The following is a 12,348-nucleotide window of genomic DNA, read 5'->3' on the forward strand; positions in this document are numbered from 1 at the left end:
TCGAATGGAACGCCGAATGTGAAAGTGCTTTTCAGGAATTGAAGGTCAGACTGACAAGTGCACCAGTCTTGACTATTCCTGACAGTGAAGGGCTGTATGAGGTATATACTGACGCCTCGGGGAGTGGGCTGGGCTGTGTGTTGATGCAAGGTGGACGCGTTGTAGCTTACGCATCCCGACAACTAAAGCCACATGAACAGAATTACCCCACTCATGATTTGGAGCTGGCAGCGGTAATATTTAATCTGAAGATATGGATATGTTATCTCTATGGAGCAAAGTTTCAGATCTTTCCTGACCATAAAAGTCTGAAGTACTTGTTTACTCATAAACACTTGAATCTCAGGCAAAGGAGATGGGTGGAGTATATGGAAGATTACGACTTCACTCTGCAATATCATCATGGAAAAGCTAATGTGGTGGCTGATGCCCTTAGCATGAAGACGGCGGGGACTCTGGCGTCATTAACTTTGGAAGATTGGAAAAGGACTGAAGTGGTGAGTGAGTATAATCTTCAGTTCTACGAAGATTATAACCAGGCAATGGTGTATAATTTGGGTTTTACACCGGATATGGTGCAACGGGTTAAGCAGAATCAATTGCAGGATCCACACCTCTAAGGAATCTGGATTCGAATCCAGAATGGAGAGCAACTCAAGGATTGGAGAATCCGAGAGGATGAAGCCTTGTATTTCTACAACCGCCTTGTTGTTCCTAAGGCGGATGAGGTAAAGAAGACGATTCTGTGAGAGGTTCACAAATCAAAGTTTGCTATACATCCAGGAAGTACAAAGATGTACCAGGACCTGAAAAAGACAGTACTGGTGGAGAGGCATGAAAAGAGACGTTCGTGAGTATGTCTCGGAATGTGTGACTTGCCTCCGGATTAAAGCTGAGCATCAGAAGACAGCGGAAGAGTCACAACCTCTTCCTGTCCCTGGATGGAAATGGGAGCACATCACTATGGATTTTCTGATGGGGCTACCGAGAACTGAGCTGAAGCACGATGCCATTTGGGTAGTGGTGGACAGGTTGATGAAGTCCGCGCACTTCATACCATTCCGTACGACGTATTCTCGAAAGATTCTGTCAGAATTGTACCTTGAGCACATCGTGAGGCTACACGGAGTGCCACAATCTATCACGTCTGATCGTGACACTCGTTTTAATGCAAGGTATTGGAGGAGTTTCTAGGAAGCCATGGGAACAGACTTGAACTTTAGCACCACATTTCATCCTCAGACTGATGGGCAATCTGAAAGAGTAATTTAGATTCTGGAGGATATGCTTCGTGCTTGTATTCTGGAATTTGGTGGAAACTGGAAGAAATACATGCATCTTGCTGAGTTTGCGTACAACAACAGCTATCAGGCCAGTATCGGTATGGCACCGTTTGAGGCTTTCTATGGTCGTCCTTGTAGGTCACCTGTTTGTTGGTTGGAACCAGAGGATCGACTGAGTACTGGACCGGAGGTTATTTAAGAAAATAATGAGAAGATAGCTGTGATTCAGGAACGACTGTTGACAGCTCAAAGTCGTTAGAAAAACTATGCTGATAGAAGGCGTAGGCCTTTGGAATTTCAGGAAGGCGACTTTGTTTTGCTGAGGGTTTCCCCACGCAAGGGAGTTGTTTGGTTTGGTGTGAAAGGGAAACTTGCACCAAGGTATATGGGACCATTCCCAATCGTGCAACGAGTCGGAGTGGTGGCTTGTTGGTTGGCTTTATCGCCTGAATTATCTCACGTACATGACGTGTTTAATGTCTCCATGCTTCGAAAATGTCAACCTGAGCCGGAAGCTGTAGTCTAGTGGTTTGACGTCCCGATACAGTATGACGCGTCATACGAGGAGGCACCAGTTCAGATTCTTGACCGGAAGATAAAGAATCCGCGCCATCGTCAGATCCCGTTAGTGAAAGTATTATGGCAGCACCATGGAGTTGAGGAAGCGACATGGGAGCTTGAAACGATGATGCAGGAGCAGTATCCGCATTTGTTTGTGCTTTGAGGTAGGCCTTAATTTCGGGGACGAAATTGCCTAAGGAGGGTGGAGCTATAACACCCTGAAGAATTAAATGAGATTAATTAAGGTAATTGAGATTATTAGTGTGCCTAATATGATTTAATTAATTGAGTTTTGATTAATAAATGTTTCTGACGTGTAATTTAAATAGTTTCAAGGTATTTAAATTATTCTCAGTAATTTATTTTAACCCAGAAGTGTGTATGGGCGCATTCCTGGACTGTTGTTTTAAAAATATTGTACACATGTCCTTTTCTTTTTCTTTTTTTCCTTTTCTCTTTCTTTTTCCTTTTCTCTTTCCTTTCCCGTGCTCTCTCTCTCTCTCTCACTCTCACTCTCTCGTTCTCTCACACTCACTCTCTCTCCCTCGTTTTTGTCTCAAATCAAACCAGATTCAAACCAATGAAAGATTTAAGGAAGTTTTCAACGTCAAGAGAAGGATTCGAGGTAAGTTTACTAAAAGGACCTCTCTTGAATCTCAAGATTTTGAATTTAAAAAACTTATTTTTGGTTTGAAACGAATCTTTACGGATTTGGAGTAAAACCATGGTAGAAATTGGAGATCTTGGGTTCTTTGGACTTGTTTTAGGACCTAGAACCCGGATCTAGTGGTTTTTCTTTGAAATATTTCGATTTGGGACTGAGATTGTAGGTTTTAGACTGGTTTCTGCGAGCTTCTCTCGCGCAGCTAGTGCCACCGGTCGACTTGTCTGGTCGACCGGATCACATGGTAACCGGTCGACCGGTGCGGTCGACCGGATTGCATTGGCCTGACCGGTCGACCTGTCCAGTCGACCGGATTGTACACTACCGGTCGACCGGTGGTGATGCACTATTCTGTCACCGGTCGACCGGTCGACACGAGGTTTGACCCTGTTTTGCCTGAAATTATTGTTTTGACCCCTGTTTTCGGGGAGAACCCAAATTAGCTTCATTTAAGGGACTTGAGATAAATGGATTAACTTCTTGAATCCTTGATTTGAGATTGAAAACCCTTGGAATGATAATTTGAAACATGAAAATGGATTAGGGCACACTAATAGGAAATTCTTGGTTGGAAATTGAGATTTGATTGCTTTAGGAATGAGAATTGATCCCAAAGTGTTGTCTTGTATCAGTGATCACTGAGGATTCAGACTGAAGGGGCTTGAGGAAGCGGAAACCGGAAAAAGGCAACGCTAGTCCCAGGTTTGATAGTGCGAGGTAGGATTTCCTCTTCTTTTTCCTTGTGAGCCTGATTTTCAAAAAGAATTTTGGCCTTGGAAATGTTTTAAAGAAAGGGGTTGGTTTGCGAAAGAAAAACTCTTTGAAAACCATGGCTTGTTTAGTTCATGGAACCTCATGGCTTGCCCAGTCATGGGGCCCGCGGCTTGAGTAGTTCGGGAGGTCATAAAAATGATTTCAGAAAGTTAATGAATGATTTCTTAAACTAAGAGATCTTGTGAACTGCTAAGAGAGTCTATTGCTGTAAGCCTAGATAGGATGCGAAGAGTGCATCTTCGGGGGCAGAACCCGAAACTCGGTCCGGGTAGGCGAGGCACTTGGGTAGGTAAGTAATTTGTACTAATTACTTGCTAAAGCCTATAATATGGAGATTTTACATTTATTTCCTTTGAGAAAAATGATGTGAGGTTCCGGCTGTCTGTCGGAACTGAATGTCTATTTATTTCAATTACCCATTTATTTATCTACTTGCACATTCATATATTCATTTATTTTTAAGTCATTTTAAATTATTCCTACTGGGCCTTTCACTCACGTTTTATGTTTTAAATGTATTAAACCCCTAAGGAATTGAGAATTCTGTAAACTCATGTAATATTTGGATTTACTATACTGTGGTTGATGTCTGTTGTAATTGATTATTTACATGTTCATGTATGTACAATGCCATATATCCTGTGGGTGGAGCCTTGTGTGTTGTCAGAGGTTCGAGATTCTGTAACTTATTTATATTTTAATGGAGTTAAGTGGGGCTCATCTGGGAATCTGCTTTATTAACCTTTAATCGAGCTCCACGTCACCCACCCCGTTTGGGGGACGTGACACTTCTACATGTTCTTCTCATTACATGCATGACCTAAAGATTTAAAATGACATTCTCAGACTTTCAGTTTGCTTATCATACATTCAACTAATATTAACATAAAGAGGTCAATACATGGATATATGAAATAAATAAGTCTTTATTAATAGTCAAAATGTTTTAAAGAACATCGTTACATTTATTCCTAAGGGCATAAATGCTAACATCTCCAGCATCATTTTTCAATGTCCAGACATGGTTTCGCTTACTCCGATATGGCTAATAAATCTTGTGTTTCAGTTTCCTTCTGCCAACCACGTTTCGCTCAACTTCTGCCTCCATATGCTCTCCCGCCTTTCCTAAATTTTGAATATCTCCATCTGGATGGAGGCTTTGGCTTCTAAATTTTCCTGACTTGGTTGTAGGGATTGGATCTGCTTAAGTTCTCTATTTAGGACTTTCAATCTGTCCTAACAAAACCCGAAGCAGGTTTTGTTCCACCACCTCAAGGCTTTCCAAGTGCTATGGAGTTTACAAACCAACTAAAAACTAAGGGCTCCCTTGATATCCATGTCCCATGCTTCACGAATGACCTCCCTGTAGGATGGGTCCCTAGACCAAGCTTCAAAAAAATGGAAGGGGAACTTCAACACTTCCTTCTCCAATATGGTATCCAACACAATTGGCGCATGATCTGACTCCTATTTTAGAAGATTTTTAACACATGTCTTCAGGAACTTGATAGACCAACAATTGCTACAAATCGCTCTATCCAACCTCTCTTTGATCAATGAATTAATTTCATGACCCTTGCACCATGTATGAAACATCCCCATGCAGCCCAAATCAAATGCTCTTGTCCGAAAACTTTCGCTGATAAGGAATTGGAAGAGATAACAACGGATATTCCCCTAACTGCGCATTCTTCCGTGCAGCTTGCCCTAGTGGAAATGGGCAATCAGTCCCTTGCTTCAGGAAAGCCTATAATGCCAATTGAAATGGTGATAGATCCACGGGATATTGACTTCTAATACTCTCTTCGCCATTTCTTCCCAAAATAAGGACTTGCGCTGAGCATAGGGAGGACCGTAACAAAAGAAAGCTAGCCAAGCATAATTTGAATTATCTCTAAACCTCATTGTGATGACATGTCTATTCACTTCTAGAATCTTCACATTGATTCCCAATTTCCACATGAAGCATAAACCCCCCGCTATCCATTCTGTGGAGATGAAAAAAGCACCAAAAAATCCCAACCTTCTCCTTAGCACATCCATTTGTCGCTTCTAGACCTTGGTTTCCATTGAGAAGATCCCATCTGAGTTATGGGACCGAATTAGGGCTCGAAGAGCCCTCTCTGCTGACGGCCTCGTGAGGCTGTGACAGTTCCAGGAAATCACCCTCATTTGGATGTTGGGAGCTACATATCAGAACTTGCCTCTTTCGTTGGCTGAATCCTCGCTTCCTCTTTTGCAACCCCATTCCCTGCCTTCTTCCTTGGAGTGGCAATGACAAGGAATTCAAAGGAGAGCGTACAAGAGAGCGTACAAGAGGTTCAAAAGTATACACTAAGCTTGAATCTCATAAATCTGTGATGGGAGTTCTTTGGAAACTTCCAGACCTGGAACTCTGATCCATCAATCCCCACCTTCTTTGCAACTCGCGTCACATTGTCCTTCGAGTTGTAAAAGACCAAGAGCCCGTGAGCCTTAGACCCAGAATGTAGTGGTGGAGAAATCTTCATCTTCCAAACACCCAGACTCCGGCCATTTCTTGAGATTTATGTGAGCTCCTTGCACATTGCAAGGTCAATTCTCAAAGATACTTTGACAATCTTCCTCTTTATCAAAGAAAAAGGCCAGAACCCCCTTTCCTATGTCCACAAGCTTCCAACTTTTTTGTTTTCCCCAAATCCCAGAGAGGGCATTACGCAACAGAGAGTTAGGAATAGTCTTTTTAGAGATTACCTTGCCAAGCAGAGCTTTTTTCAAGAAGGAATCACTCAGCTCCAACGACGGAACCAGATCAAGGAACATCTCCTCGTCTCCACCAGGCGGTGCCTGTCTAGTTCCCCTTTGCTCCATGATGTCTGGTGAGACATCAGCTTCTTCACGTAAAGACTCTCTCATTGAGCAACAAGACCGAGCTTGGAAAACCTAAACGAGTTAGGACACCACTCTAGAGCAAGAGAGCAATAGAGAGCGCAGAACATTGATGTTTCCGTGCATGTTGTTGTTCATATTAGTTACTCAATAATTCATTCATTACATTCGTATGATATAATATAATGTAAAATGAAGAAATTGGATCTTCTAATCATTTAGCGAATAGAATAGGAGATTACATTTCTATTTATGAGATTTCTTTTATGAGCTCTTATCGTTTTAAAGATGTGGTCTTTTAAAGTTATCATCATTATTATTGTGCTTGACGAGAGATGTGGTTGCTTGTCATACCTCGCATTTGTACGAGAGTTTGTTGGTTTTAAGTTAGTGTCCTTTTATGTCTTTATTATTACTCATTGAAATCACGCACTACACACGTGTATTAATTAAAAAAATATATTTTATGAGAACCACATTTTTAAAAAGAATATTAAGTAACCTTATATGTGGGAGAAAATTTTTAAACGGAGATAAATAAAAATAATTTTATTTATGAGATAAATAGTAATTAAAAGTACCATCTAGAAAAAAAGGTAAACATGTGATAAGAAAAAAGTCCTTTGAGAAATACATAAAAAATGATTAAACTGCAAAGCAACGTTTAAAATAGAGATATATTTAAAATAAATTATTTTAGTAAATATATTTAAAATAAATTATTTTAGTAAGTGTAGAGTGAGGAAGAAAACTTAAAAAAACACATTGTGAATAAAATTAAATTGTAAAGGAACTTTGAAAAAAAATAAGGAAAAAAAAAAAGAAAATATTTGAAAAGGAAAAGAAAACAAAACAAAAAGGTGATACCATGTGTAAAGTCTTTTGTGATGCCACAAGTCAAAAGGAGAGTAACTTTTTGGTTGTTTTATTTACGTTAAAGATTAAAGATTAATAATAACAATAATAATAATAATAATAATAATAATAATAATAATATTATTATTATTATTATTATTATGATGATGATGATGATGATGATGATGATTATGATTATTATTATTATGATTATTATTATTATTATTATTATTATTTTTTTTTTTAATAACTTGGAGGTTTTTGTCGTTTCTTCAATAACTTGGAAGTTAATGTCCATTTATTGTCGTTTCTTCATCTTTTCTCAACGATGTCATTTTCTTTGTTATTTCCTTTGTTTAACGGTTCATATCTCCCTCGTTGCCCCACGATCTCCGACAGTTAGTAAACCCCTAATCGACCATCATTCTGATTCCAGGCACAGTCAGCAAGTTGAGTTGTTTATACAATGAAAGAGAGACTTGGACAGAAACAACTCCGAACAAGGGGTACTTGGCAGTTTCGTAAAACAAAATTCATAAATTTTTAGATTAATTACAAAAGTTCCTTTTAAATTAGGATGCGTACAACACTCTAATCCTGCTTTTTTAAAAAGTAACACCAGTTCTCTAAAAACTAAAACAAAACATTAAAAGAAAAACCTTGTGCATGATATAATGGTATTTAGGTAATTTTCTTATATGATCTTTAATACAAGTTTCTCAGAATAAAATCTGATATAATTTTTTTTTAAATAAATGTAAAACCTTATTTAATTTTAAAAACAAACTACTATAAAACTTAACACGAAATTAGGAAGCCAAAAGTAGTGTAAAAGGAGAATCCATCCTCTCCCTCTTTCGAAACTGGTGCATAACGTTGGAGGGAGGTGGGGAAGAGCGATCTCACCGGCCAATACCCTGAGTGCCGCTGCTTGCTGCCCTCTGTGAATCTTCACACACGTACCGACAAGGCAGTTCCGACCAAGGAGGGGCAAATTAGGCTCTTTGGGAGGTTACAGAGGGACAAAAGGAAGGTTGGTTTTTTTAGTTGCTCCTCTTGATCTTAGGTTTGTTTAATGTTATGCACTTGGAGCGTGGACCGTGGAGCTCTAACCATTGTTGTTGTTATTTGAGTAGCTTTCTTTGCTCAATTTATTTTCCTTTCAGCAAGGACTGAAAGAACTTTTGGAACCGAGAGATAATTGATTTCGGTTGGATGAAATGGAAATATGCTTGAAGAAGAATCAAATTTTATGGGTTGTTTTTCATTATACATAATTACATATCAATTATTTATGTTTTAAAGAAATATAAGTCAGAACGGATGGATAAGAAAGTTAATGTGTATTTTCTATCTCAATATCTATATTTAGACGAGTGACAACTTTTCTAGAATTGAATCTTCTAACTTAAAACTAACATCAACTCTATGTTAACGTTTCATTTTTCAAAAAGAACCGGTGTTATGCTTTAAAAATAGGTGAACTCAGACACTGATCACTAGTTCATATTGAAATTGGAGTTCTAAATCTTTTCTTTTGTAATAATGTAACCTGTTGTGCTCCATTCCTTTATGGTACGACCTTTTACTTTTATTTCTAAAAGTATTACATCCACAGAAATTGCTTTCCAAAACCATCTTTCTAGTTTCATTTCTTCATAACCCTATTGCAATTTTCTTTTCTTTTTCAATACAAGCCCAATGCTAACAGATTATATCTCTATTCGATCTTTTCTACAAGTTCAATTTGGTCAGAAGGTTAGAAAGCAATATGGCAAAGAAAAAACAGCTTCATATCATTTCTTCAGGATCCTTATCTGAGCAAGAAGATTCTGTTCACAACATCAACTGGCAAAGCATAAGCTGGGTCTATGGCTTTCAGCCCAGGATATTCAAGGAGAGAAAGTCCTGCATCGATAAGGGACGGAAAATTTGTAGATGTCGTAAAGAGAGGTAATATAAAGTTAATAATGTAAACCAACATCAAATGATAACAAATCCAGTACACAACTAATGACCCGTCCTGGTATGCTGGAATTGGAATACATAATGCCTTTGGCAAAGACAACAAGAAAAAGGAAGGATTCCTTTTCCAAAACAATGAAATGTTACCTAATTAGTTTGGAGGTACTTCTAAGAAGTAAAAATATACAGAGCAAAAATCACATCCACAATCCAGACTTGTAACCTTTTGGAAATAGTGGCGTGTGAAATTCCGAGGTAAAAGAAAGAAGGGAGAAGGGAAAAGATAAAGTAATGTTACCAGCTACACCGAAGTATGTGTGGTAGACATCAACTGCATCATCTGGTCTGTCTGAGATTCCTCCATTTTCCGTGTCCTGAGATTATAACAATGAACTGTAATCTTTGGAGATAAGAGTGAAATCACCCATAATATCATTATCAAGATGATGTTAAGAATGATCAAGAAGCCCATGCAGTTAGAAATTCTACCTGGCAGTCCAAGATAAACTTAACAAGCTTTTCCTTGTTGATCCAATGCACTCTGTCAATTATGATTAAGCTAGAAAGAACCCACCATGAATAGCAGACCTGGTGAAATGCAAAACATTCGATAAGACTTGAATAATTCTACGGTTTATTTAGATAAGAACACTATCGACAACCCACATCTGGAAGTTTCTCCGGGCGCCCATTAAGGCCTCCAGATTTGACTTGCCGCTCGCATAACCACCACCCGAGAAGGTCCTTGTCGACATGGTGCAGAGACCCCGTAATAGCAAGAGCACCAACACAACAGAAAACTGCACTTACGGCAAAAAAGCATAGGCTGTAGCTATTGACTGATGTTAAATATAGCAAATTATGATGGTGAGAAAGCATGACTAAATTTTACATGGAAAATGGAAGTCTAACACATCACAAATAGTATACGACGTCATAAGTTCAAAAGCAGAAGTTCACATAATGTAATTGCAATAACATATATCTTACTTTGCCCTGCATGAGACTCCCCACCAGGTGTGCTTCCAAATCCACCATCGAGGTTTTTGCAACTGACAATATACTTCACAGCCTTCTCCACATTGATTTTATCCAAGTGACACAATAATGAGAGGCAGCATATAGCGATGTAAGAAAATCTGAAAGAAAACTCAAAAAAGTGAAAAAAAAGGGTCAAGGAATAGTAACTTCAAAAAAGCATGAGGAAAAAGATAAAAGAATGAATAGACTACCGAGTATCGACTTCACCCCACTCATCCCCAGAAAATGATCCGTCTTCATTTTGTAGCCCAGCAACATCTGACATACAAGCTAAGTAACACAAGAAAAACTAAACTAACAATGCCTAACATGATTATTTTAAACCACAAGCTCTTTTGATGTTCACTTATCCCTATTGAAACTAGCAAAAGTAATAGCATCTGAAGAAATCATAACAAATCATTTGAAATCCCCCCAAAAAATAAGATAAAGGATACAATTTGAAACCTTTTCTATGTCTAGAATCGCAAGCTTGTCAAAAAGCGCCAAAACCTGCACAGCACTTAGGGTATACAATATGTGTGGGTCGTGCCCAACATTACCACCAAAACCACCTGTACCGTCAAAAAAGAAAAGGAATATATAACCACTCTGTCTACAGTATTACCCATAATCATTTTCAAATCCTGCAACTGTATCATTCTCACTTGGAAAACAATCGAACTGATCTATTTAAGTTTATTCAAAAATCCAAAATGCCTCTATACAAACCTGACTCGTGCTGGCAGCTGATTATCCATGAAACAACCTCATCGACATCCACGGCATGTAGCTTTTCTAATAAGTCGAGAGTGGTCAGTCCCCAGTATGCCCCATTGATTCTCAAATGCTCCATCACCACCGATTCAAACGAATCTTTCTTCTGGTTTTAAGAAATTTCACAGAATTTCAGATAATCAAAAGTATTCTGTCTGTATAATATGTGCGAGGCTAATATGAAAAGAACGGACCTTTTCAACGGATATGATATATTTGACATGCTTCTCAGCTGCCAGCTCCCCCATCTGCAAGATTTTACTTCAGTTACTTTATTTTGGTAATTTGAGAACTGAGCTTAACAAAAACTATGACAAAAAGGAAAAGCATACATTGACAAAAGAAATTATGCCAGCCGGGTTTCACTTGAATAAATTACTGTAAAATCCAAAAAAAAAAACACTAACAATCAGCAATCAGCCTTTGACATATTCAGTTCATTTCGCTTCTGGGTCACCAGAAAGACTGAAAACATTGGAGTCCCAGGATTGTGACCGCAAAGAAGCTGAATTGAGCTAAAAGTGCGCCAGTTTATCAAGCAAACTGATATATTTAGGAACAAATGAAAAGTATAGTCAATGTATTCTATAACAACTATAACAAAACATAATCCTAGAAAGTAACCAAAGGGGCCAAATAAATTAACACTAATTTCAATTCAATACCCATTGCTAACGTTAGATTCCGAAAGAGTTTAAACTTTAAATTCCAAAAAAAAAAAAAAAAAAGTAGTCTTGATGTGGAAGAGAAAAATAGTACAACAATAGTGGAACATAGTTGAGCCAAATTCTATAACACATACAGCTGGGGCAAAAATGCTATTAACCAAATTGGGAAACTAGAAATTCAAAGAAAGGACAGAGAAAGTGGGATTTATCTCAATTTGAATGAAATATAAACGAACGAACAGAACAGAATCACCCAATTCGTTGACTAAATTCCCATTTTAAGTTTTCCGTTCATTTCACTTTGAACCAAACAAAATGAAGAGAATTTTCTAGGCCCTTATTGTAAACACCAATCTAATATGAATCATTATCTGAACAAGAAAGTTTTGGGGAGTTCAAATGAATTTCAAAGAAATGGGTGTTGATTGAAAGCAACAGAGAGCAGCAGAGAGAGAGAGAGAGAGAGAGAGTTACCTGTTAGGAGGAGGAGGAGGAGAGAGAGAGAGAGAGAGAGAGAGAGAGTTGATTGATGACGATCCCGAAGCCGTTGCTAGGTTATGCCGAATTCCCTTCACCGGAAAACAGAGGAAGAAAAGAGGGAAATGTGAGAGGGTGTTGGGGGGTTCACTGTTGTTTTAGAACGAAAATAAAATCATTGTCGTTTCAAACGAAATGATATGTGCAGTGCAACTCACGTGACCTAACTTTTAAAGGGTAAAATTGGAAATTTCTACCTTAACAAAAAATAAATAAAAATCTCAAATTAGGTGGACGCTGGATGGAATAAAACACATTACGGGTCCGTTCACTTCGCTGATTCGAGTTTATAATTCGAGTTGAGATGTAATTTTGTGTGAGAGCTTTTTACTGTAGCAAAAAAGTTAGATGTGACTGTTTCTGAGAGCTTTTTACT

General features: G+C 38.3%; 1 protein-coding gene across 3 annotated transcripts; it reads right to left on the minus strand.

Moving 5' to 3' along the window:
• Positions 1-8,545: 8,545 nt before the first annotated feature.
• On the minus strand, positions 8,546-12,062 carry LOC21389862 (geranylgeranyl transferase type-2 subunit beta 1). Of its 3 annotated transcripts, none has more exons than XM_024165106.1 (11): positions 11,910-12,062; positions 11,100-11,145; positions 10,962-11,015; positions 10,723-10,870; positions 10,449-10,565; positions 10,203-10,269; positions 9,961-10,109; positions 9,637-9,770; positions 9,460-9,558; positions 9,269-9,344; positions 8,546-8,913 (listed from the first exon to the last, which is right to left on the minus strand). In XM_024165106.1, exons 3-11 carry the CDS (start codon positions 11,013-11,015, stop codon positions 8,819-8,821), a joined length of 939 nt encoding a protein of 312 aa, XP_024020874.1. In that variant the 5' UTR covers positions 11,100-11,145; positions 11,910-12,062; the 3' UTR covers positions 8,546-8,818. The 3 variants fall into 3 exon arrangements, with proteins under 3 accessions (XP_024020874.1, XP_024020873.1, XP_024020872.1); XM_024165105.1 differs by having other exon boundaries at positions 10,723-10,873; XM_024165104.1 differs by lacking the exon at positions 11,100-11,145 and having other exon boundaries at positions 10,723-10,873.
• Between the last annotated feature and the right edge of the window lie 286 nt (positions 12,063-12,348).

This window comes from Morus notabilis, unplaced genomic scaffold (genome assembly GCF_000414095.1).
Source record: "Morus notabilis unplaced genomic scaffold, ASM41409v2 Scaffold979, whole genome shotgun sequence".
NCBI lineage: Eukaryota > Viridiplantae > Streptophyta > Magnoliopsida > Rosales > Moraceae > Morus > Morus notabilis.

What these genes read in the sequence shown, in the direction of transcription:
- LOC21389862 (XM_024165104.1), bottom strand. Translation starts at nt 11,015, where the DNA reads ATGGGGGAGCTGGCAGCTGAGAAGCATGTCAAATATATCATATCCGTT. An exon ending in GGAGTCTCATGCAGGGCAAA is followed by an intron (nt 9,771 to 9,960) that starts GTAAGATATATG and finishes CCGTAAGTGCAG; the next exon opens with TTTTCTGTTGTGTTGGTGCT. An exon ending in AGTTTATCTTGGACTGCCAG is followed by an intron (nt 9,345 to 9,459) that starts GTAGAATTTCTA and finishes TTATAATCTCAG; the next exon opens with GACACGGAAAATGGAGGAAT.